The following is a 26,843-nucleotide window of genomic DNA, read 5'->3' on the forward strand; positions in this document are numbered from 1 at the left end:
TGGGAGGTGGGGGTGGGGTGGGGTGTCTAGAACGTAATACCTGAGATAAATGAGGGAATACTGTATTTAGAGATACATGTCGCTCTCCAAAGCTCCTCTAGCCCAAGTCACACCTTTATTATTTTCTTTACCTCGTTTAACAAATTTTAACCTCTGACAAGATGATAGGACCAAAATCAAAGCAATATTGTGAATTATAAACGACCAAACTCAAGCACAGAGGGCTGTAACATGATGCTTCTGAAGAAGGAACTGTGTTAGCTTTCACGTACTGTCATATCACATTGCAAGTTCAAGTTCTCTGCTTCCTTGTTATCACCTTGGCTCTTTTCCTTTTATTTTTTCTTTCTTTTTTGGTCATTTCGATTTCATAAGTACTTCTAATGCCTCTCAGATATTAATTTGAACTACTTTTTATAAACCATTGAATTGGTTCCTCTATTTTTACCTCTTGTATTTTGACCTCTTCTGTAAGATATGGTACAATTTCTTTTTCACCATTGCTTAGATTTCAACTCTCATTTAAAGATCCTCAGTTCTTTAAGTATATGTAAAAATCACTCTTGTATCATTTTTTCATGGAAAACTTTCTGATATATAAAGTCAAGTATTTCAGTGATAACAGTATATGGGGTGATAGCCTATTTCATAGGGATAATCTGCCCTCATTTATTCATAAGGGTTTATTATAAGAAGAAAACCTCACAATTCAGCTGATATTAAAGTTAGATGTGGGAATGAGTTTCCACGCCTCTTCTAAATCTATGCTATGACTATAAAGTAATATAAATTTCTTATGGCCATAGCATATGTTTTGTTGAGAGTAAAAGCTTACAATTTAAGAACACTTTAACATAAGCAAGAAAACTTTGGTGGATACTCATGAAAGGGACACTGCAATTGCGAAACTAATTCAATATATAATTGTAATAATCAGCATGCATTTTAAGAGCATATTACTTGCACGACATTTTAAAATAACACTCATTGAATGAATTTTATTTATTCATTTAACAAACATATTTTGAGTGCTTACCACGTGCTAGATACAATAAGTGCTGTGCATGGAGCAGTGAACCAAACCAAACAAACGAATGCTTGCCTTCTTGGAACTTGTATTTAAATAGGGGGAAACAGACAATAAACATAATAAATAAATAAATAAAATTCTAGAAGACAAATATTCTAGAAAAAACCAGAGCAAGACGACAAGCTGTGCTGGAGATGGGAGAGGTCAGAATTTTAAACTAACTCGCTTACAATCCAGATGGAAAGTCATCGCAAGAGCCTAACAGCCATAAAAGGAAAAGCCAGAGAAATTGCCTCAAGGGGCAGACAGGCTTATGAGCAACTGATAGAATGAGGAAAGGATGGGAACAGTTCCAGCCAAGAGGTGGGAGCAGGAAAGGGCTACAGGTGTTGGAGGAGGAGGAGGAGAGTGGACCAAGAATGAACGAGGGAATGAAGAAAAACATAAAGAGAGAGAAGGTGGGGCTGCTGTGGGAGGGTCCCTGAGTGCCAATTACCAGTGGGCAATTAAGAGGCACTGAAGGCACTGGGCACAGGAGTGACATATAGAAGAAGTACGTGAAGACAGTTTATCTCACTACAACGTACAGGATAGTGGTAAAGAAGATAGGATGCGTTGCCTTGGCTCTTGGAAATTATCAAGAGCAAAATAATGTTAACAAACATTATCCCTCTAAATGAATAGATAAAAAGAATAACATAAGCTTTCAAGTGAAAACCTAGAAACATTTTAGAAAATAACTACTTAGAACTGTCTGAATGATAACACACACACACACACACACACACAAATATCAACCACTAGACCCTGTCCTCTATTATCTGAAACTGTTATTAAGAGAGCTATTCACCTTGCTCCATAATCCTCAAAATACACATTTTACTACTAAATTGTGTGAATATTTACAAATTAAATGGATAGAGATCAAACGAGGTTTCTATAATTTTCAATTACTATTCCATGTACATCTCCATTTTACACTTCAAACAAATAATTTTGTCTTGAGTAATTGTATTAATGTCATGTGTAATATCCTAAGATAGAAAAACAATTTTTAACATTCATGAATACTGATCTAATTATTTCAGGAGCAAGCATATATGACACTACGTAGCTATAAGAGTAACACTACAAAGCTGGACTTCCATGGAAAAAAAAGAACACCCAGCAGGGACAGCAAAACAGAAACTGGCTTCTGTAACAAATGAATTTGTAATCAGGTAAAGTGCTTTCAAACTGTGATATGCATTAATTGAACCCCCATATAATAGGCTTTGCTTTTAAAAAATATATTAGATATGCATTTTAACTATAAGACTAAATGACAGTATATGTGAAATTTTATCTGACATCATGATAAGGAAGGACTATAAGTATAAAGGTTATGAAAAAAATTCCATATGGAAGAAAGGTAGATGCATATGAGAGACATAAAGCTTTAAAGTTTTAGAAGAATATGCAAAGTAATGAATATTTGCATAATACCATATGCAAACATTAACTCAAAATAGATGACAGACCTTAAACTAAAAACAAAAACTATAAAAATTCTAGAAGAAAACAGAGAAGAACAATCTTTATGACTTTGGGTTAAATGAGGATTTCTTAGAACACAAAACGCATGAACCATAAAAGAAAAAAATAGATGTTAATAAAAATGGAAAACTTCTGCTCTTTGAAAGATATTATTAAGCAAGTGGGAGGAAACACTTGCAAAATACATATCTGAAAAATGACCGGTATCTAAAATATACTTAAAAATTAACAATTCAACTCTAAGAAAACAACCCAATTTAAAAAATGGGTGGGAGATTTGAACATACTCCCACAAGAAGATAGAGAGATGGCAAATAAGCACTAAAAAGATACCCAACATCAGTAGACACTTAGGGAAATATAAATTAAAGATATGATGACATACTACTTTATATCTATTAAAATGACTAAAAAAATACTGCTAATACCAAGGGCTGGCCAGGCTTAGGAGCAGCTGAGTTCCTCATACGTTCCTGGTGAGAATGTAAAATGGTACAAACACTTTGGAAAACGGTTTGGTGGTTTTGCATAGCGTTAAATACATACTTACATTTGACTCAGCAATCCCACTCCTAGGTATTTCCCCAAGAGAATATAAACATGTCTACATAAAAACTTATACACAAAACGCATAGCAGTTTTATTCATAATCATCAAACACAGGAAACAAGCCGAAGTTCATCAACTGGTAACCTGGCAATGTAGTATATTTAGCACGAGGAAGGAATGAGGAACAACACTGACGAATCATAAAACACATGCTATGTGAAATAATCCAGACTCAAAAGGCTACATACTATGGATTCTGTTCTTATGACCTTCTAGAAAAGGAAAAAGTATAAGGGCAGGAAAAAAACCCCTCAGTGATGGCCGAGGGCTTGAGTGGGGGGAGTGGACAGATTACAGGAAGGCACTTTTTGAGGTGATGGGAATATTCTTTATCCAAGGGAGGCGGTCATTAAGTGACTGTAAACATTTGTCAGATTCAGAGAACTGGACATCTAAAATTGGTGAATTTTTCTGTATATAATTGTAGCTCAATAAAACTGACAAGGAAATTTTAAAGTTCTGTCAGTCAAAAATCATCTCTCACTCACACACACTCAAAATTTAAAAGGTTAAAAGATGAACAGGAAAAAATATTTGCAATATATGTAATAGAGTATTTATATTCTCAACATATAAAGACCTCTTTGAAACCCAAATTAGCATCCTAATAAGAAAAGTGAGCAAAACATATGAACAAATAAGTTATAAGGAGAACCTCAAATGGTCAATAAATAAATAATAAAAGATCAACTTCTCAATAAAAAATTATAATTAAAATATTAATTGAAAACGTAAAAAAAATAGCTAGAGTTGGTGAGAAGAAAGGAAAATAAATATGTCTGTACACTCTTGTTAGAATGATAATTTGGTTCAGTATCTCAGGAGGGCAATTTAGCACTATCAAGGATCTTTTAAAAGTTTGTAGAATGTTGCCCAGTTAGTCCTCTTTCAGGAATTTTTTTTCTAAAAAGGATAAATAAAAAGGAGAACCACAGATATTTATGCACAAAAATGTTGTGGCAGTTTTTTTTTTTTTTAATAATACCAAACCAATATAAACAATGTAACTGCCTACCAATGGGGAAATAACTAAATAAATAGCAAGGGTCCATCCCAGAGAATATTAAGTACGATATCCAAAATCAGGGTAGAAATAAGAATATGAGGAAATGCTCACATATGTTATTTTAAGGGGAAAAAAGTAGAAAATAAAATTGTTTATACAAAGCATAGACACAAAGTATAAGTGCATTTATAACAATATGCACTAAATAACTAAATGCAAATAGTAGTTATATGTAGTTCTATCAGTGTTTTCCAAAACTTCTATAATAAACTTATACATCAATTGTAATAGATTTTTAAAAGTTAATTTTTAACACAACGTTTCTACACAATGTTATATATAGTAAGGCACTTTTATAAGTCAGCTCTTGATATACTTAAAAACTAAATACAGTATCTGATAAACAGCTTTTTAAAAACATCCAGGTTGGCAGACACGCAGGCTTAAATAAAATCCAGTCTTCTTTGGAGGTGCAATAAAAATGGGAGAGTTTTCAAAAAATAAATTGGAGATGATAATCGACTATTTGACTTGAAATTTTATAGTTAAAATAATTGGCTCTCAAACTTTGTTGGACCAAATCACCCATCACTGGACGGAAATGAAGAATCAGCCTGTCTGGTGAATCACACTGAAAAATGCCATCTAAATCCAGGATGGTGAGAATCCTTCATCATTCTTTTGCTTGCTCCTTTGTTTTAGTTCTAGAAACTAGCAGAAGTCCACAAATGTTTCATTAATGAAATCAACATAAGGTCAAACTACAATACCCAGTGAATCAGAGCCAAAAAATATTTTGATGTTTGATTTTTAAATTTCAGTCAAACTAAACCTGCCATTACCAACAGCACAAACCATTGCTTTTAGAAGCACTAAGCGTTAACTTGGAAACCTGAGCCTATGGCGGAGTCTGGGTGTCTCACATTGCTTTGATCATAAAGACCAGTAATTAAAGGGAAGGTGCTTTTTTGGTTGGTGGAATCCACACGTGTGCACAGTTTATGCAGCCTCAGATGCCTTCCTGCTTTTTTCCACAAGTCCAGATTTATTTTGGAATGGCAGTGAGGCCTGAATCAATGAGGTGGATATATTAGTAATGGGGAAATTATTACCTCCTCCCTCACTCCACCCTCTGCCATATGACTTGATATTCTCACCTTAAGAATTGGTAATGTAGATGAAGACAGGACATTTAATTGTTTGGCTCACCTCACTATTATCCCCAGACCCTCCATATTTTAGCTTAATAATAATAGATGAATCATGGTACATTTTTGGTGGAGAGAAATAGAAGCAGGGAAATGAGAATTATCTCCCACATTACTATCAGTTGGCAGTGACTGGGTATCTCCCACACAAGGCCACACACTAAGCAGTTCTGTAGTACACTGGATTCAAATTCAGAAAATGTAGTCTTGGTTTTAACCAACTACTAGGATCATGTTTCTTAGGAGGCCCTTTACAAAGATCCTGCTCTCCCCACCCCTCTGTTTATATTTCTTTTATTTTTTTATTGTGTTTTTTGTCCCTTCCCATTTAGTCCCCTTATACGCCCCACCCCCTCTCAGTCCATGTCTATGAGTCCTTTTTCCTTTTACCTAAATGGGTGCAGGAGCGAGTGCTTTTCCAGTTTGAGAATGATGACATTTTAAAAATTGATAAAAATGAAAATGAAAGTACATGGCATTTGTTAAAGGGTAATAAAACAACTTCAGTCAATTGGCTAGTTCTAAACCAGTAGATTTCTTTAAATAGTAATGAAATCACTGCTTTTAAAAAAAATCCATCATTATTAAAATTAAAAAAAAAAAAAAGTTGCCTCAGCCTCCACCAAAATTAGATTTGTAAGTTGCTGGTCATTCCTATAATTAAATCTATGTCACAAATTTGCAAGAAAAATGGTCACTGTGACTAATGCATTTACTTGCTACCCAACTCCTGTCAGACGGCATAGAGCATTATGCTGCTAAAATGGAGTAGGTAAGGATTCTATACATTTTTATTAAGTAACAAAGGCCATTTTTTATTTACAACGACTGTACTTGAGATCGGAGTTTGTTTTTAGAATCAAATCCACATGCAGCCGTAACAGGGTTTTTCTCCTACAAGCAATAGAGCAGCGCATTCTCAACTGGACAAACACGCGTGGCACACACGCACACTGCTCTTCCGGGCACGTGCTTGTAGGAAACGCTGCAAGGAAAGAAACGCAAACACGTCCAGGTTGCCAGGGTCCTTCATTCTGGGGGTTTCCTCATCGGGCCTCTCCCAGTGGTTTTAATGCTCCCTTTGCATGAAGAGACTGAGAACGATCTCAGGGACCAGCGCTGCCCCGAGTGAAAGTCAAAGCAAGGACACATGGACAGAGAATTAGAGACTAAATTTACTTCTTCTCTAGAGAAGTCAGACTGTGGGCAGGAACAGTTCTTGGTTTGGTGTTTGTTCTAACTTTGCTTTTCATCAAGAGACTCAGAGCCTTGGGCAGGCAGCTGAGCTCAGCTCTAAATTAATAGGAGCTTTTCTCCATTTGCTTTAATTTCAGTAAGCTTCTATTCATGACAAGATTTTTTTTTATTCATAGTGTTGATGCAAAGTTTTGCTTGAAAATAAATTTAAATTTAAAAAGTGAGTTTTATTTCACCTAACAGTACAAATAGCATTTGGGTTGGTTAAGATTTTATGCGAGTTAAAGGAAAGTATCAGCACAGTTTTCAGTATTGCACAAAATGGATATTTCATAAAGAAGCTAAATTAAAACTTGACATCCTAGACTTAGGCGAAAGGAAAATCAAATTAACAACCAAGTCATATCTGGTAATATCCTTGATGGTCTATGTTAATAATTGAGATTGTTGTCCTGATTTTTAAAGCACAGTGCTGCCCAGCCATCAATGCACTTCCTCTCTGCCCATTCTAAGTGGGCTGAGCATATTTTTGTACAAGAAAGAAAGACTAAAAGAAGTTACTAACCATATAGCTCAAATTATTAAAAAATACCATTTGTGTTTGGGATTTCTTTCTTTCAGCAACTACAATAGCATCAGTTAACTCTTCAAATCTTTCTGCAGAGCTGGGGAGTACTGGTAGCCCAGCCAAAGCAAAGAGGAAAGACAGGACAATCAGGTAAGGGAAGAAAAATACATGCTGGCAAGTCTTTCAGCCCAAGACAAGCGGTTCCTTGAACACCTGGTGTCTCACATGAAAAGAAACAAAATTATTCATTTCGGAATACAATAACTTCTTCTGGTTGCAGCAATGATTATTTTAAGAGAAGACTTATGTAAAAAAACCCCACACCATTTCTTAATCCCTCAAATGAAGTTATGTAGAAAGTAAAGTGACTCACAGATCTTTTTTAGACTTAGTGTTATTACATTCACTAAAATGACTTAACTGTGTTTACAATTCTTTGCAGCTGTTACAGAAATCCTTACATTTATGTTGCCATGAATCACATTAGTTATTAGAAACTCAATTCAGCATGATCAACTTCATTACTCGGTAGGGTTTTCCTCTAAGATCAGGAGTTATCAAAACCAATACACTAGCCAAGGAGTCTAAAAAGAAAAAAGTTCTTCCTTTTCCTTTTAAATTTTAACCTATAATCTTGAAGAAATGGAAGTACCAAATTCAGCCTCCCAAAAATGCTACAGGTCTAACAAATCATGTGACTAAAGTTTTTTTCAATAGAGTTGAATCTTTTCAAATTAAAGGATTTTTCAGTTGGAATTTTAAAAAATTTTGCTAATATCTATTTTTTAAACCCTTCCTTTGATGAGGAAACAACACATGAGGTGTTTGAACTTGAAATACTAGTTTTACATAGAAAAAATATACAATTTTGATAATATTTTAGTTATTCAGGGTGGTTGACTATCAGATTGTATTAAAATCTCATCAAGGGAAATCTCGAAACACTTACTATGCTCCACAATTATTGTAAACCAAACAATTTAAATAAGAGGAGGAGATAATGACATTAACTTCTTAACTTTAAGCAATCCTCTGTGGCATGATTTTAAAGTATTCTCTTGGTCTGAAATTAATGTAAATTGAACTCATCTATCATTGGTTATTACCAGCCTAGCTACATTAAAAAAACAAAACAGTTTTCTCTAACAATTAGTTCTTAAAAACACTGTGTTTTAATTATACCTGTGACAGTATTAAACTAGCTTTAAATAACATGTACACTATTTTATTTGGTAACCTCAGAAGTCTGAAACTCAACAAGAATGCCCTCAGAGTTCTTTCTTCAAAAATTCTTCTAATAAAAGCCTTTCATTCAAAGTTTCAATATAATCTGAAGTAAATACTCTTTTCAGATACCATTATGTAAATACAAAAGAAATGGTCACTCATAACCAGACAATAATCATGCACTCAGTGTATGTTAACACTTAAGAGAAGTGAAGTCGGAGATAACCAATGCATGTGTGTGTGTGTGTGTGTGTGTGTGTCCATGGTCACACACAAAAATCATGGCAGAGCTTGGACAAAACCTAGACCAGTTATTTCTACCACACAATACAAGCATCTTATCTCATTTAATCCTCACCACAGTGGATCAGTTTAGATACTACCATTACCTCATTTTACATATAGGAAGGTTATATGGTTAGGCTAGTATTCAGCCAAGTAAGGACTGAAACCCAGACAAGTCTGACTCCAGAAACCATACTACCGCCCATCATCCTAAATTTTAAGAGTAGGTAGATATTTTCCACTTATGAAGAAAACTCCCCCCCAAAAACTCTAACAAGTACCACTCTTTAAGAATAACAAAATGACACTTGATGGTTATAATTTGAAATTAAAATAAGTCCTTCTCCGAAACCCAATTCAAGCACCAACTTCTCCCTGAAGATTTCTCCTATCATTCAACTGAGATTAATCTCTTTCTTCAAACTCTTGACAACTGCTGTCTAGTGTCCATGTGCAGAACATGCTCGCTGCCTCTTAAGACCCATTCTCTTCTTCCTCAGTAACAGAAATCCAAATGTTGGCTCTTCACAAAGCGGCACATGTCCCAGCCCTTCCCGTGGCTAGGTATGACCATATGACGAAGTTCTACAAGAAAATATTACTAAGTATGCTGCTGAAATTCTAGGGATGCTGCTTTCCAGACTTAGCTTTTAGGGCAGCTCTTTGTCCTTTTCCACTTTACCTTGCTATCCAGGTATCTTTCTGGCGGGAGTGCCAGCAGCTCTCCTGGGTCATAAGGCAGCCCCGGGGCAGGAAGCTGCATGCTGGGCAGGGTGGAGGAGGAAGAGAGGCATCTAGTCCACAGTGAGACCATGGAGCCACTGTATCGTACTTGCACAGCCTCCTCCGAGTTTTACCTAACAGAGAAATAAGCCTCTATCTTGTATAAGCTGCTATTATTTTTAAAAAATAAGCTGAACCCAATTCTAACTGATTTAATTCAGACTCATACATATTTCATAATCCAAAGTTTATTGTAACTATGATGGAGAAGGAGGAAAAAAGAAATAGAATTATTTCTTTTATAACACTTGAGCAAAACATCTCCGATCATAATTTTCATTCTCAAACTCTTTCTGGTAATTTTCAACTTCGGGGGAAAAAAAGCAGGGACAGGAAATGTAAGGAAAAATGAAAACACACACACACACACACACACACACACATGTGCTTCTCTGGTATTTCTCGGCCATTTCCTCTCTTCTCTTCTGAACTAGCTAAGTCCTAACACACTTTAAGGCCCAGCTCAGCGACACTGTTTCTGTTTGACCTTGGAATTCAGAGTGCATATTCCCTCTGCCATTTGAAAGAATTATATCATACAGTAGCATCTTTTGTTTGACTTCTTAACTTTTACATCATATTTCTTTTTGTATATGTCAATTTCACAACATGGAGGGAGCCCCACCATATTTCTTTGCAGCCCCTACGGTCACTAGACAACCACCTCTGAGGGGCAGGACATCAATAAATATTTTTGATTGATTAATTGAATTCAGATCAGCTAGAAGATGAAGAGAGGAAAAAGAGCAGAAGACTAAGAAGTAAGAACACGCACATTTTTAGAAGTGAAAAAGCATAATAAAAACCCTGAAGATTCCCCAGGACAAGTTTTACCTCACTGAAACTTATCAAAGAATTATGCCTTGTAGAACAAATATCTTGATATGTTTGTTGTTCATCGTGTCAATGCAAAGCTTAAACTATACCAAGTGAGCTTGTTTTCCAAATACAGGATAAAGTATTTTGCTTAAGTTACTCAGACAATTGCCTCAACCTATTTTCTTAATTACCTTAGACATTTAAAAGAGTAAGAGATGCAGCTTAGGAAACCATGCTTTGATAGTGAATATATATGGTTCCAAACCACATAAAAACTTGGCTTCTCAGAAAATAATTCTTGCACACATGCAATAGTGACTTAAAATATTATTGAGTCTAACAGAAGTAGGTCGAGAGATCATTTTCATTAGACTATTATCTCTTTTCTGAAACCTAATAATAATACAGCTTCAGGAATAACATCACTGCTTCTTTAAAAATAAGACATATTCTAAACATATTTTGCAGAAATTATGTAAGTAAAAGTTTTGTAACACTGAAACATTAAAATCTATATACAAGGATGTAGAATTAACACTGTAACAATACGTTTAAAAGCTTTAACTACATTTAAATAATTTAAATAATAAGTGACATAAGCACATTTTATACAGAAATTGATATTTTTGCTTAGACTCATGAACCAGTTTATATGCACTGATTCTAGTCTCAATTATTTGTATACGTATATCTACTAATATGTTATGTATCAAAAATGCAGTATTCTAATTTATTTTTGTGAATTTAGCAAAGTTTCAGGGAAGATAAAAATAAAAATATCCAATTAATATAAAATTCAGCTTCTTTCACATTCATTCATAATACAAACCAAGCCTTTTGTTTCATCATCTATTTTAAAAACAATGATTAAAATGCTAAAATAGTATTATCCTTATAATTACAATGTATTGGTTCTATGTATGAAAAATGAACTATTTAAAAATTTTTACATATAATTTACAGTTTACCTATCAAAAAATATTGCATTGTCTTGCAAATCGCTCTTTAGCGATTTCCTCATTTCAAATTTTTTTCACATAGATTTCTCAGAAGAAGACAGTAGCTTCTTTGACAATGAAATGTACAAAATAAATGACATGTCAACAAGTAAATTAGCATTCCCTTTCTGAGCAGCTGGGTCATGTTTCCTTTTCAAAATCCTCAGTCCCATGACACAAAATAATAATAATCTAAAAGACCTCATTAAATGATCAATATATTGACATAACCTCTGTAAAGAGACATAGTGTTTTAATTGATTCCATGAATCCATTAAATGGAATATTAAACCTAAGTCTACATATTATATTGCAAGAGAAAATTTTCTTTCTTTATTAACTATTTTTCTCCAGGATAATGGAGCATAAAAGATTCAAATACTCTTATATTTAAAAGAATATAGTAAAAGAAGTCCAATATCACTAAATCTTTCATGTAAACAATATCACAACAAAAGTTATAATAGACAAGTTAAACCATGTTTACTTACCAAAAAACTTCCAAAGGCTGAATTAAATATTGCTGCTGCCTATAGAGAAAATAAAATGGGGGAAAAACTTGCTGAAGGTGAATAGGAAAAGAAAGAGCAAAATTATCATTGTCCCATCCCCCACTATGCAAAAATCTTAAAACATTGACTCTATAAGGCAAAGTTAGTCACTGCTTACAAAAATTGCCAGTGGCCTATAGTTTACTGAGACAAATGAGCTGCAGCTTAGGAATCCATAAATAATGGGTCTCAAAAGCAAGCAGAAAAGGCTTGCCATGAGATGCTCTGAACCTATGTGACAGTACCAAAGAATTGTGACCAATAATAAACTGAAGCCTTGTTGTTATTGATTTTGTCACTAGAGTTAAAACAATCAGAGGGTGATTTATTCAAAAAAATTTTCATATTACTGAGAAAAGGAAACACAGAATCGTTAAGAAATCATTAACTATCAGAGAGCCTGAGTCCTAGGAGATCCCCACAAAGTGAGATCAGTGGTTTCTGTACAGCACACATTAAAATTATCAACAATGTTTTAAGACCGTGGAAGTTATCACTACTCTGTTAATTCTACAGTAGAAATAAACAAGAAAAACTTCTATTGGGTGTTCACAGTGCAAAGAAGAAATATTTGACTTTGCTTACCTAAATATCCAGGAAATACATAGAAGTAATACAGCTCTTAACTTTAAATCAATCATTGTATTCCATGAAGCTACACTTGAATCCTAAAAGCATCTTGTATTATTCAAAAAGGATAGGAACTTGTATAACATCCAATTTGATGAAAGAAAAGAGAAAGAAAGAAAAAAACAATAAAAGGCAAGCGGAGGGGCAGAGAAACCCTCTTGACATTGCCTGCAGATCCAGAGCAGAATTAAGTTAATCATCATGGACAGTAGCAGCCACATCGTAGTAAGAAGACGATGTCAGTTTAGCAAGTTTGAACCAAGTCCAAAGCCAAGCTAAGAGCTGTAGCTGCAAAAGCCTTCTGCTCCAGAAGAGGATGCAGTGAGAGTAATGAGATCCTTGGCTCCAGAGAGCTTAGCTCTCCTGTTCAAGTTCATAATTAATTCAAAGCTTTGATAATTTCATTAGATTTCTCCTTTGCTGGCCCCATCAATAAAAGATGGCACCGGACCACACCTCCTCTGTGGCATAAGCGCAGGCACAGACCAGGGGAACCTTTGCTTCCTGACAGAGGTGATGGCATATGGTGTTCCATGTTGTGCAGGGAGCAGTGAAAAAAATAAATAAATAAAGATCTGCCTGAGTAAAACATTGCAGATGACAACTGTAAATAAACTACAGCAACATAAACATACCTTCCTGGAGTTCTAGGACAGATGACTCAGGAAAAAAGTTTTATACGAGGAGAAAAATAAGTAAAACAGTATAAATAAATGAGTGGTGCCAGATCAATGGGGAACACTGCCTTCCTTTCTACAAAAATGCACCTTCCCCATAAACAACGCTTATTTCCTGATCTTATTTTGTGCTTAAAATAGACTGATCTCTAGTTCTAGTAAAGGAATAAAGTCTTCCACTTTGAGTTCTTCTCTTCCAAACTTGCTTCTTTCCAGTGCCTTTCACCAACTTTATACTAGATAGCTAACAGTTTTGCTTAGCATTAAAAAAAAATAATAATAATGGTTAGAAATAAAAAGGCTTAGAAGTCAAGTAAAATGAATATCAATTACTACTCATCAGACCAAATCACCACACTTGCACTCCACCAAGTTCTCTTCTTAAACCCAAACACAAGAAATATGTTTCATATGATTGGCTCTGTTACTGCACTTTATAAAATGACAGTGATATCTTAGGTATCCAAAGATGCTGCAGGCCAACTTATTCTAAGTTGTTTTTCTGACGGAGGTGATGGATGTGAACTCACTCACTTACCCTACATTACACTCAGTCCTTCTAGGCAGTGTGATCAGGCAGTCATTGGTGAAAAGATTTGGGTACTCTGAAGAGTCACATGACATCAGACACTAAACCAAGAATCTAGGACTTAATGTCAATAGATAATTAAGCTACTAGTTGGCTCAATTCTGCATTTGTAGCATATTGCACTAAACCAAGAATCTAGGACTTAATGTTAATAGATAATTAAGCTACTAGTTGGCTCAATCCTGCATTTGTAGCATATTGAAGGAATTATGTTTTGCAGACTTCCAGAGAGTGAAGATAAATATTCATAGGGTATTTAACAGATATATCAGGGACATGGGTGTCTTTTGACTTAATGAGGAATTCCCAACTGCTTAGCATGATATACAAGGCTCCCCATAAACAGGCCTCTGTCTGGAGAGAGGCCTCATGTCCTGCCTCAAATTTTATTCTGACAATTCCCCAAGCTCATCGTGCTGCTTCTTGCTTCTTGCTTCCCTGGCCTGGAGTGCCCGTCTCTACCGTTCTTCCTCTCCCACTGACGTCAGCATCTCAGCTTGAGTTTTGTCCTTCTAAGAAGGTTTCAGTCACCTCCTCCACACACACACACACACACACACACACACACACACACACACACACACACAGCAACACTGCTGGGTGGACTCCATGCCCCTACACCTGCTGCCACAGCAGCAGCACACCTTGGCCATGGCACTGGTCACACGATGGAAGGGACCCATCTGTGTGGCTACCTGTCCCACTGCAGACTGACCTCACCTACTCAGTTCCTGTGTGTCCGGCAGAATCCGGGGACTGGGAGACACAGAGGACTGACCTGACCAAACCGCAACCAAGCGGCAGCAATAACAGATTTAGACTTCAGTCTCCCACCTGATAGAAGCATCTCTGACATCTTGTTTTACTTCCTGTAACCTTCCGATGATGATACAGTGACAATATGCTTAACATAATGTTTTAAAATTTACCACTACTATAAAGTGACAGTTAAGTCAAATCTAGAATTACCAAGGCATGCAATGCAGCCTTAGAAAGAGGATGACTTGCCTATACTGATATGAAAGCACACTGATCTTTAAAGTGAAAAAAGCAAGTTTCAAAACAGTGTGTATAATTCTTTCAATATGTTTGGTTTCCACAACAAGCAAGTCTCAGGCATCTGCTGGGTGCACTACAATTCAACTCCATTGTGCGACCATCTACCTGAAACAAGTGTCAAATCCTGCAAGTTAAGGGCTCAGTCCCTAAGGCTGTCCCCCCATTTCGGATGGCAATCACAAGTCCAAGGTGACACCTATGCTCCCGGCCAACTGGCTATAAACTGAAGGTTCCCACAACCCCCTCCTTGAGGTTGATTCATTTGCTGGAGCAGCTCACAGGACGCAGGATACAGGTTTACTCGCTAGATTCCTGCTTTGTTCTAAAAGTATATAACCCAAGGGCAGAGAGATGACAGAGGTGCACAGGACAGGACATGGGGAAGGGAATGGAGCTCTCCTGTCCTAGGTGCACCAAATACATATTTCTTATTATAAATCACAATATCACATCCTGACTGTGCAAATATTTATACACATACACACATATACACGGGTATGTATAAGAAAAGACTATTTTTTCTAAAAGTGATCACAAAAAAATCTCCTAACTATGGTTAAATTTGTTGAATGGGATTTGGGTGAGGGTTATTTTTTATTTTTAATTTTGTTCTCTGTCTGTCCTGTTTGGCTTTTGTTTTTAACATGTTCAGCCATTTATTGTTTGCATTTTAAATTCTTTTAAATTCTTCTTAAAAACGAAATTAAGATTCCAACCCCTACTTCCTGCATTAGTGGTATCTTGCTGGCTGCCTGACCAGCTGGAGGGGCTCACCCTTCTGGCACATGTCGCTGGGCTGGGGATGAGAAGCCACAGGACGGACCGAGGGAATCTCCCAGGAGTAGCTCTAGGGTGTGAATGTTTGGCTTTGAGAATAAAGCAAAAATCCACTATTTATTTCGTATTAAAACAAACATGGCTAAAGAGAACACAAACCTTATGGACTGACATCAAACATGAACCACCAAAGATACTGTGTTCCGAAAGTAGAACCCTAAGGTCATAAAGCAGACTCTCTCAGGGCATGAGTTTCCTCTCCTCTGCCTACTAGAAGCCATACCTCAGGCAGGTCACTGATTTTTAGATATAGTTTCTTATTTTTCTCTTTTTCCAGAAACAATGTAATTACCCGTTCCCTGACTAGAATGCTCCATTCTATAAGAATGGTCCATTAGAGCAAGAATTCTGTCTAAATTGCACAAGATGTTATACTCAGAGCCTAGAAGAGTACCCGGCTCATTGCAGACCCTCAACAAACATTAATAAATAAATGAATGAATACTTTTGTGCTAACTGAATGTCCTACACAGCAATGTTTTCATTAATGAACTCACGAAACCCATCTGAAAAATGCATGATTTGGTGTAATCACATTTGAAGGATAATTAGATCAATGCTAACTGAAAAAAAAAAAAAGAGTTCATACTGAGATGATTTTTTAATACTGTGTAGATTGGCTTCCTTTATATTACAAAGTTTTAGATAATATATTGCTTTTAGTATCAGCCCAATTTTACTCAATATATAGTATTTTACTGATGTTTCATTATATACTATACAGCTTGTCTTTATTAAATTATTTTGAAAAATTAAGCAAGTTCAATAACAAATTAATTTCTTCATAACTTTGGAATTATTTGAAATAAAAAGGTAAATTTAAAAACAAACAAACAAAAAAAACCCTGAAAACAACGGGGACAGAGAGTCCTCTTACTCATAAAAGCGAGTTTTCCCATCGCCGAATGCTTTTAACTGTTATGGAGCTCTACCTTGCAGTAAGCCCCAGACCTTCACCTTCCTCAACCGCCATGCACTGACCACATCCCCCGCTCTGGAGTTCTGTAAATCTGCGACCCCCTTTTTAAATAACTGCACTTCAAATATGTGAACACGGCTGGGTCCTACCCGAGTCTTCTCTTACAGCGTGACATCTAAAACTTTCACAATCCTGGCACAACCCCCCTCTACTTCCTTCCCCCAGTAGAGCGCTAAATAAAAAAATGAGATCCACTGTTTATAGTGAGTGTAAATAATCGATTGCAAGGTAATTTATGAAACATCCAGTTTTCACTGTTGTATACTCTGCTTCCCCCGTCAACGTGTAAAGAAATGTTTACCAAAATGTTAAAATGAGACATTTGTGGTTGTTTCAGAACTCCTGATAAATGCGTCAAGCTGAGAACAGGTGGCAAGTGTCTATTCTAGAGCAAGATATATATCTGTGTAGTACGTATTAAAAGGCACGAAAACTAGGCCGGGGACCATGTCACATGCAGGCTAGATAATAACAAACTAGAAATTCTAGGGGAGATTAATGAAAGAAAATGTCCAGGAGTGGAGGGTCTTCTAACTTTTTTCTCCTCCTCTAGGAGAGGAAGTTCACTGCCAATGACACCTCCCAAGTTGGGGGAGGGGACAAGATCTTCAAAAGAACCTAGAGTGGGGATAGGAGAAAGTGTGAGGAAGCAAGAATAGCACCGCTGTCTTGTGCTGGATGCTTACTGAGGGAAGAAAGGACTTGCAAGGCTGCCAAGGAGCCGAGCACGCTCCCTGGGACTTCTGGGAAACATCATGGTGCATTTATTCCCTAGAATTGCATAGGGGGTGGGTTTGGACTATGTATAAGAGTACCAAAGACAGGTGGGGAGGCTGCCTAGAAGGGACCACAATGGTGGGGCCAGGAGTGGGTAAACTATTGGGCCCAGTGTACTTCAATTCTGTGATGGGGTCAGGTTCTGTCAATTCCACATGGGCCAGGTAGATGCCTCAGTGGACTGCCACCAAACTTGATTCATCTGGAGAGACCCAAAATAGCAGCATTCCAGGGAAAGAGAATCCAGCAATAAGAGGCTGAAGGGACATATTTGGGGGCAAGGGGTGGAGGTCTATGCTAAAGAACTCTCTCCGCTAACCTGTGCAGCAAACAGAATAAGCCTGTGGACACCTCTATGACAGAGGGCACTGAGGGTCAGACTACAGCAGCACCAATTAGAAAAGAGCGCCCCACTGTCTCTACTACAACTGTCCTTACCGTCACCCTGACTCTAAAGAGACCAGAGAAGGGAGGGTGAGAAGGTAAAAGAGTAGTAGAACCGTCAACACCCTCTTCCCCAATGACCCTGCTGACCCCATTTTATATTTTTATACCTCATTCTCAATGGGCAAAAAGTATAAGCATTCCCCTTAAGACCAGGAACAGAACGAGGATATCCGCTTTACCACTCCTATTCAACACGGTACTAGAAGTCCTAGCCACAGCAATCAGACAAGAAGAAGAAATAAAAGACATCCAAATTGAAAAAGGAGGAAGTAAAACTGTCATTATTTGCAGATTACATAATAATGTACATAGGGAACCCTAAAGATTCCATCAAGAAACTACTAGAACTGATCAATGATTTCAGTAAAGTAGCAGGATATAAAATTAATACCCAGAAATCAGTTGCATTTTTATATGCCAGTAGTGAACTATCAGAAAGAGAAATTAAGAAAATAATCCCATTCACAATTGTTATCATATATGTATATATTCATTAAGAAAAAAGTATAATTTTCTGTGTTTAAAAAAAATACATGTTAAGCCTATGACAGGAAAGCAGGGAATTTGGAGTTTTAAACTAGATTGACCTGGATTATTTAATACCAAAAAGCTAATCCTCATTACTAAGTATGACTGTGTTTGTAACTAAAAGTGACTACAAAACCAGGAGATCTGGCAGAGATGCTGTCAAAGGAGAGCGGGGGGAGGTTGGGGAATCAAGTTCGTGAGATGGCATTTCTTGTAATATATCATCTTCAAATTCACAGCATTCAATGAAGAGATTAGAATAGCACAATATTTTAAATGCAGAATTGAGCTAAAAAAAGGAAGGAAGAAAGAGAGACAAAAAGAAAGATGAAAGAAAGAAAGAAAGAAAGAAAGAAAGAAAGAAAGAAAGAAAGAAAGAAAGAAAGAAAGAAAGAAAGAAAGAAAGAGAAAGAAGGAAGGAAGGAAGGAAGGAAGGAAGGAAGGAAGGAAGGAAGGAAGGAAAGAAGGAAGGAAAGAGAAAAAGAAAGAAAGAAAAGAGAAAAAGAAAGAAAGAAAAGAAAGAAAGAAAAAAAGAAAGAAAGAAAGAAAGAAAGAGAGAGAGAGAGAGAGAGAGAGAGAAAGAAAGAAAAGAAAGAAAGAAAGAAAGAAAGAAAAAGAAAAGTGGGTACGAGACATAGAAGCTAGCCAAAACCAGAGAGGCCGGGCGCTGCACTGTCCTGGGAACCCTGACTCGGGAGCAAGGAGGACACGGGGTGAGTCCTGCAGAGTGGGAGACAGACAGGAGGCCTGTAGCGGGTGGAGGACACTGGGAAGGACTGCTCCACCTACAGAAGAGCAGCCAGAAATATCCACTGGCAAACTCAGGAAAGCAAGACAAGGGCTGCATCTCGGGTGGGCATGGGGCTGAAGTTACATTACCCAAGTGATTCAAGAATTCCAAACTCACAATTAACTCAAAGAAAAGAGAAGATGAATCAAAGACCAGTGGAACTCCCAAGGCCTAGAAAGACTCAAACGGAAAACATCTTCAAGGTCACACTTTGATAATCCAGGCCACAGCGGATTCCCAGATAAAACAACCCCCACTGACAGGAGTTTACAATAAAAATTCACCGACTGTGAGAGAAAGCTGTATATGACAACAGTGCCCTAAAGCAGTTGGGAAAGGAGGAGAAACTAGGTTTTTCACAACATACTAAGGAAGAAATTATTAGATAAATTAAAAACCTACGTTTGGAAGGCAAAGCCTTAAAACTTTTAGAACGAACTATGACACTACCTTTATGCCTTTAGAAAAGGAAACTTTTTTTTTTTTAAGTAAGACCCAAAAAGCTCACATGAAAAAGGAAAAGCTAGGGTTGCCAATGAGATATAAATCGATAACCACTTCATGGAGTGGGGGGAAGGGGAGGGAGGTTGGTTTTTGGAGCTGCCCTTCTTCCCTTCTTTCTGCCTAGAGCAGTGAAAGTTATTCTGTGGCCAGTAAAGAAAGACCCAAAGAACAGGACCAATGCCAGCTCCCCCTGCCTACAGGCATCTTGGTAAATGAGAAAACAAGTTATTGCTCGACTAAGCTACTTCTAGTCTGCTTTTCTATTCTTTGAAGCCTAACAGATACAATCATGTTCCTAAACAAGGTCGAGAATAAGAAGGAGCTAATCAGGCAATGCGTCCTGTAGGTGGGCAGAGTAAGCTTTATTTAGTACTCTCTCTTGTCCCCACGGCACGTGGCACGACACAAACAATAAAGAAAAGAAAACGGCCTGTTGGTGACAATCGTTGGAGATCAAAGCTGCACTGTCTTACCCTGGAAAAGATCCTCAATTATGTGAATTTATATCACTTCAGCCTCTGATTAACACGGAGAACTGTCCTTGATATTTGTTTCCTTTCTAAGCATAGGTTTAGTTTGAAAAATACCTAAAGACATCAAAGATTAAATTCCAATCCTTGGGCTTCCATTAAGTATAGAAACACAAAATATTTTCTTTTTACTTGTCAGGTATTTTACAAAGTGCCATAAAAGGCAATAAACAAACAAACAAACAAATAAATAAATAAGGGAAAAATGTATTGTTTGTTTTAAAAGCCAATTATAATGGATTTTTGATAAGCATCTTAGTTTTAATTTTAATATTGACTATTTAATTACCACAAGCTCACTGCATAAATCTCATAGCAAGTAAAATTGGAGTTATACATTTCTTTGTTACATTTAAGTCCTATTGAACCATAATACAGAAGTAAATATACAGGGCATCAATTAAAATGCGAGCTTATACATCCTGCGCAACATTAAAGGGACATTCTCCATTTGATTCTGTTATTTCTCATTGCATTTTTTAGATTTTATTTATTTATTTTTAGAGAGAGAGGAAGGGAGAGAGAAATAGAGGGAGAGAAACATTGATGTGCAAGAGAAACATCCATCAGTTGCCTTTCTCATGCTCCAAACCGGGGGCCTGGCCTGCAACTTAGGCATTTGCCCTGCCTGGGAATTGAACCAGTGGCCCTCTGTTCTGCAGGAAAATGCCCAACCCACTGAGCCACAGCAGACAGGGCTGTTACTGTATTTTTTTAAGCAGCAATGGCTAAGAAGTAAAATACTGTTTAGAAATCAATTTTGAATATTCCTTCTCAACCGTTAAATCTTTTAAGTGAAGAAGACTATATACTGCTACAAGGTATTCACCAATATAAAGAAGATTAATTTTAGAACATGTACCATTAAAATTCACCATTTTAATGATCACTTCAACTCTTTGTTTTAAAAACATTACAGAAATGAACAGAAGGTCATATATATGGCACCTAAGAGTAAACGACATCTAGCTGCTTTTCTGAGGGTAAGCTACATTTCTTGCCTATCTCTACAGGTCCATTTCTTGATACCAATGTTAAAAATTATTTAATACCTTTAATCTTGAAATGATCGGAGGATGGATATTCTTGTTTATGACTATTCATCTCAGTTCAGGCAAGGAGAAATATATTCAAGTTACTGTTTCTGGGTACTAAATTGAATCAGGTGTCTTCTCCTCTTAAGAAAATTAAGTTGCTTTTGTGCAAGAGTGTTTTAATGAGCACAGAGCCTGCCGACAGTGATGAATGGGAACGACACCGGAGAGAGCATGTAAGCAGGACAATATGTGCACGGAACAGTCTCACAGCCTATTTTTCACTGACTATTCTGAATGACTTCGCTGTTTCTTAAGGGGCCTATTAATCTCAAATTTAGTTATTACACAACGTTTATTTGAACATATATTCTGCGGATGATGACAGTTAATAAAGGAAATCTTTCACAAGCTGTATTTTTACATATTGTTCCAACTACAGCTCCCAGACATTTGAGGGTGTTGATGGAATAAGCTACATTGTGCTGAGGTTGTTTTTTTTTTTTTAAAGACACATATATTCAGATTCCTTTCTAAGCACACAGGGACCCTTAAATAACCATTAAAATGTGTACAGAAAATCTTACTATGAAATGGTAAAAGTAAGAGGACATCTTAACTGTTCAACAAAAATTGTTTAATGTGAAAACTGATCCTTCTAAGACAAACTAGATACCTTTGAATATTTTTTCAAGCTTTGGTGCATAATATGCAATACTTCTTGCATACCAATCTACATGTTCACAATATGCATGGAGAAGGGGAGGGAAGCCCAAATCAATTTTCTTGAGGCGCAAAAAGAATCAAGTAACATAGCTGCTTTGATTTTCTCCTTCGTGTGCCTTTTTTTTTTTTTTTTTTCAATAAAATATGTACTTAAAATAGTGGTGATCCTTTATTTCTTATTCTGGTAGCATATTTTAAGGCTTACAGGAATTATTTACACATTTTCCTAAAAACATATTTATCAACTCAAATAACTTCATCAATTCAGATTGTGGCTCTTGTTCCGGGAGAAATTTGTTACTTTCAATATAACTGGTTCATAATAAGAAAACCTATTAGCAGGAAATATTTATAGTAGTTCAAGATTTTAAAATCTGCCTCATAATTGAGATGAATACAGACTTAAACACATTCAATTTCATTCTCATGAAATCTTAGTCTTCAAAGGTATTCAATTTCAATGAAATCAGAATTTTCAAGTGAGAAGGGCCCTTAGATACTATGACAAGCCCTTTATAAATGAAGAAACAGAACTGTAGAGAGATGAAGGATTTTTCCCAAGGTCATACTGGCTAATGGCAAAGCCAGAAAGAGCTCATCTCTAGACATTCCCTGTACCTTCTCTGTTACACCCACATTGCCTATTTACATCTTATTTTTAAAAGTTATTTGTACATATCTAATACAGAAAGGCATATACCAAAATACTAATAGCAGTTATGTTGGGCTAATGAGATTATGGATATTTTTTCTTTGTGCTTTTCTTCATTTTCAAAGTTTTTGTAGTGATTATGCGTTTATTAGCAATATATATATATATATGTGTGTGTGTGTGTGTTTATATATATATATATATATATAAACACACACATACACAATAAATGTTATGTTAAGTAGCACCTAACATTTTAGAGGTTCCCTCTTTAATCTTCAGGCAAGTCTTGAACAATGCTGTGCACACAGATATTAGGTGCTCAGTCAGTGTCTGACTAAGAATTGAATGAAGTTGAGAATAAAGCCAACAAGAATCTATATAAATAGTCCTACCTGTTATATTAACACTGAATACTCAGAGGAACAATCTGTGGGTGTGGGTGTAACTCAGAATATCAATTATTAAATTGAAAATAAATATTATATATAGCAGATGAAGAACATAAATATGTGTAATGTAGCTGAATAAAACTTACTTAAACTTAAAATATCACCTACTACTTGACATTAGATCTTTTTTAAAACACCAACTTCTAATATTCCTGAAGTTTAATTGTCTTTCAATCTTTCGGGTTTCCTATCTCCTGTCAGAAAGGACTAAAATAAATACTCCTTTAATTATTCATTCATTCGTTCAACACAAATTTATTAAACAATTTATTAAGCCAAGCACCGAGAACATAAGAATGAGTACCACAGACTACTGCTCACAGTACAGGGCTAAAGGATAGACAACTTAATGGCTGTCATACAAGATCAATGGGATCAAAGTGTGATGGCGGCACAAAAATCAACTACTAAAATTTCCTTTAGAATGGCCTTTTTCAGTACCTTCTAGTGATATACAACGAGCACTTCTCTGATCAATTAATGGAAGCTCTATTTAATGTCAACACATCTGCTCAGCTCTCAGCACGCCAACGGAGAAACGGGCCAAGAATTCCCGTAACACTTGGTTTGGAAGGGCATCCATGAAACCTAAGTGACAACCTATGTCAAACCGTCTAATGTTTCCTGCAAATGTTAGACTCCAGCTACCTAACTCTGTTGTTTCTGCGCTCTTCCATCCATTAGGACTGGGAATCTCAGAGATTCTTAAGAGGGCAATGGATCAATCCCTCAGCAATAACTCTCACCAGCTTTTCATTAGCAATAAAATAGCCTTCCTACCATCTTCTGGGAAATAACTTACCACAGGTTCTGCGGCATCTCGCCACAGAACTGCCATGAACTTCTGCAGATCATCTGATCAAGGCACTTTTCCTCAAAAAGGACTACCCCGAAAGCGCTACCAAAGAGAACCAACCTATCCTATTCTTCATGATTTCAGGATCAGAGGCTACACAGTCTTTTCGAACTCTAGATTTAAAATTTATGTTTTAAATCACATTTTACATTACCAAGTCCCTTCCTTTTCTGAATTAACTTTTCATTGAGATCATCTTTTTATGTGAGGTCCCCTGAGAATATTTTTTAAAAAGCTGTGTTATTGCTGTTACAAGTCATATGCCGATACTGATAAATGTTTAACAACTAACTGGCTCTTGGGGTGAGGAGAGGACACCAGTTTTTAATATTTGCTGGTTTTTGTGCTGTAGATACTCCCACCATGGCCAGTTTTAAGCAGTAAACATGAACATCAAGATGGAAAGAAATTGCATAATTCCAAGGTGTATGAGCACAGAAAGGAAATAAAGATATGAGCAGAAACTAATAAAATCAAAACCAGAAAGACAACAGAGATTAAAGAAATCAAAAGCTGGTTCCTTGGTGTGGGGGGTTGGAATCAATAGAACTTATATACTTTTAGAACAGGGAGCGGTAAACCTTTTCTATAAAAGGTCAATGTTCCATTTCAACACAACTGGTCTACCACCAACTGAATACACTACAATCCAGTTCTGAAACGGAGCACCTGGCGTTGGCACACACCCCACGAGGGAAAGGCTCAGTCCTCCACAAAACTGCTCTCATTTCAGACCATAGGTGCACTTCAAGAGTCGCCAGGTGACCAATAGGTCACAAATTTGGGGGTTCCCATGATCTGCTTCAATAGTTCAAAAGAACAACTCACAGAATTCACTGAAAATGCTATGCTTACATCTACAGTCCTATGATAAGGAAAGCACATCAGGGGAGGTCTAGGAGCTTCCAGGCCCTGTCCTGTGAAGTCAGAACACATTGTTCTCCTAGCACATCACTGTTCACTAACCGGGAAGTATCCCTGAGCTTCAGGGTCCAGAGTTTTTAATTGGGGTTGCATTATGTAGGTATAATTGATGAAATCACTGACCATGTGATTGAACTCAATATCCAGCCCCATCTCTTTCCCTGGAGGTTGAGTGGCTGAAAGTCCCAACCCTCTGATGACGTGCCTGGGCTTTCTGATGACTAGTTCCCATACTGAAGTTGCCAAGACACATCACAAGTTACCTCATTAGTACAACAAAGACACTATTAGCAGTCAGGAAGTTCCAAGGGTTTTTAAGCTCCTTGACAAAAAACGGGGACGGAGACTACAGATATTTTTTATTATACTACAGCAACATAGTAAATATTTTAGGCTTTTTAGCCCATCTGGTCATTAGCCCAATTGGTCACAAATTTTTAACTCTGCTATTGTGGCACAAAAGCAGCCATAGATACTATATAAACTAATGCGTGTGGTTGTGTTCCAATAAAACTTTATTTATGGATACTAAATTTTGATTTTCATTTAATGTTTACAGAGCATGAAATTTTATTCTTCTTCCGATTTTTTTTCTAACCATTAGAAAAATGTACAAACCATTCTTACTTAACTCACTTACTATATAAAACCATGCAGCATGCCAGATTTAGCCTGCAAGCCATATTCTATCTATCTCTGCCCTAGGAGAAAGAGAGGAGATAGAGATGACCAATATCAGGAATGAAAGATGTGACATCCCGAGGTTTTCTCAGATATTTAAAAAATGAGAATATTGTGAACAACATTATGCTCCAAAATTTGACAACTTAGATAAAATGGATAAATTCCTTCAAAGACACAAACTATGAAGTAAGAAGTAAAACTGTCATTTGCGGATGACATGATACTATATACAGAAAACCCCCAAAGTTCCATGAAAAAACGACTAGAACTGATATATGAATTCAGTAAAGTAGTAGGATACAAAATAAATATCCAGAAATTAGTCACATTTTTATACACCAATAATGAACTATCAGAAAGGGAAACTAAGAAAAAATGCAATTTACAATTGCATCAAAAAATACCTAGGAATAAATTTAACCAAGGCTAAAAAGACCTATACTTGGGAAATTATAAGATAGTGAAGAAAGAAACTGAAGAGGATACAAATAAATGGAAGCATATACCAGGTTCATAGATAGGAAGACTTAACGTCATTAAAATGTTCATGCTACCCAAAGCAATCTATAGATTCAATGCAATTTCAGTCAAGATACCAATGGTGAATTTCACAGAAGTAGAATATTCCAAAAATGTATATAGAACCATAGAAGACCCCAAATAGACTTGGAAATCTTGAGAAAGAAGAACAAAATTAGAGGGATCATACAACCTGATATGAAACAATACTTTAAGGCCATAGTAATCAAAACAGCATGGTACTGACATAAAAACAGACATATATATCAGTGGAACAGAATAGAGAGCCCAGAAATGAACCCATGCCTTTATGGTCAATTAATATTTGAAAAAGGAGTCAAGGACATATAATGGGATAGAGATAATCTAGTCAATAAATGCTGTTGGGAAAAGTGGACAGTTATGTGCAAAAAAAACAAAAAAAAAAACTAGACCACCTTCTTATACCATGCACAAGAATAAACTCAAAATGGATTTAAAAAATAAATGTAAGATTTAAAACCATAAAAATCCTAAAAGAAAACACAGGCAGTAAAATCTCAGACATTTCTTGTAGCAGTATTTATATATATATATATCTTGTCAGGAAAGGGAAACAAAAGAAAAAATAAACAAATGGGACTACATCAAACTAAAAAGTTTTTGCACAGCAAAGGAAACCATTAACAAAACTAAAAGACAACCCACAGAATGGGAGAACATATTGACCAATGATACATTGGTTAAGGGATTAATATCTAAAATTTATAAACAACTTATAAAACTCAACACCAAAAGAACAATCCAATTAAAAAATGGGCAAAGGACCTGAATAGACACTCTCCACAGGGAA

At 36.3% G+C, this 26,843-nt stretch overlaps 1 protein-coding gene across 1 annotated transcript in view; it reads right to left on the minus strand.

The window, feature by feature from the left end:
• Positions 1–26,843, minus strand: part of SLC10A7 (solute carrier family 10 member 7) — a 185,146-nt gene that overhangs the window by 116,703 nt on the left and 41,600 nt on the right. The window contains exon 5 of the mRNA XM_090288902.1: positions 11,758–11,796. Coding sequence (XP_090145028.1) covers positions 11,758–11,796 — 39 coding nt within the window. The remainder of the gene's footprint in view (positions 1–11,757; positions 11,797–26,843) is intronic.

Source organism: Furipterus horrens, unplaced genomic scaffold, assembly GCF_987537825.1.
Source record: "Furipterus horrens unplaced genomic scaffold, mFurHor1.1.pri manual_scaffold_10, whole genome shotgun sequence".
Classification (NCBI taxonomy): Eukaryota; Metazoa; Chordata; class Mammalia; order Chiroptera; family Furipteridae; genus Furipterus; species Furipterus horrens.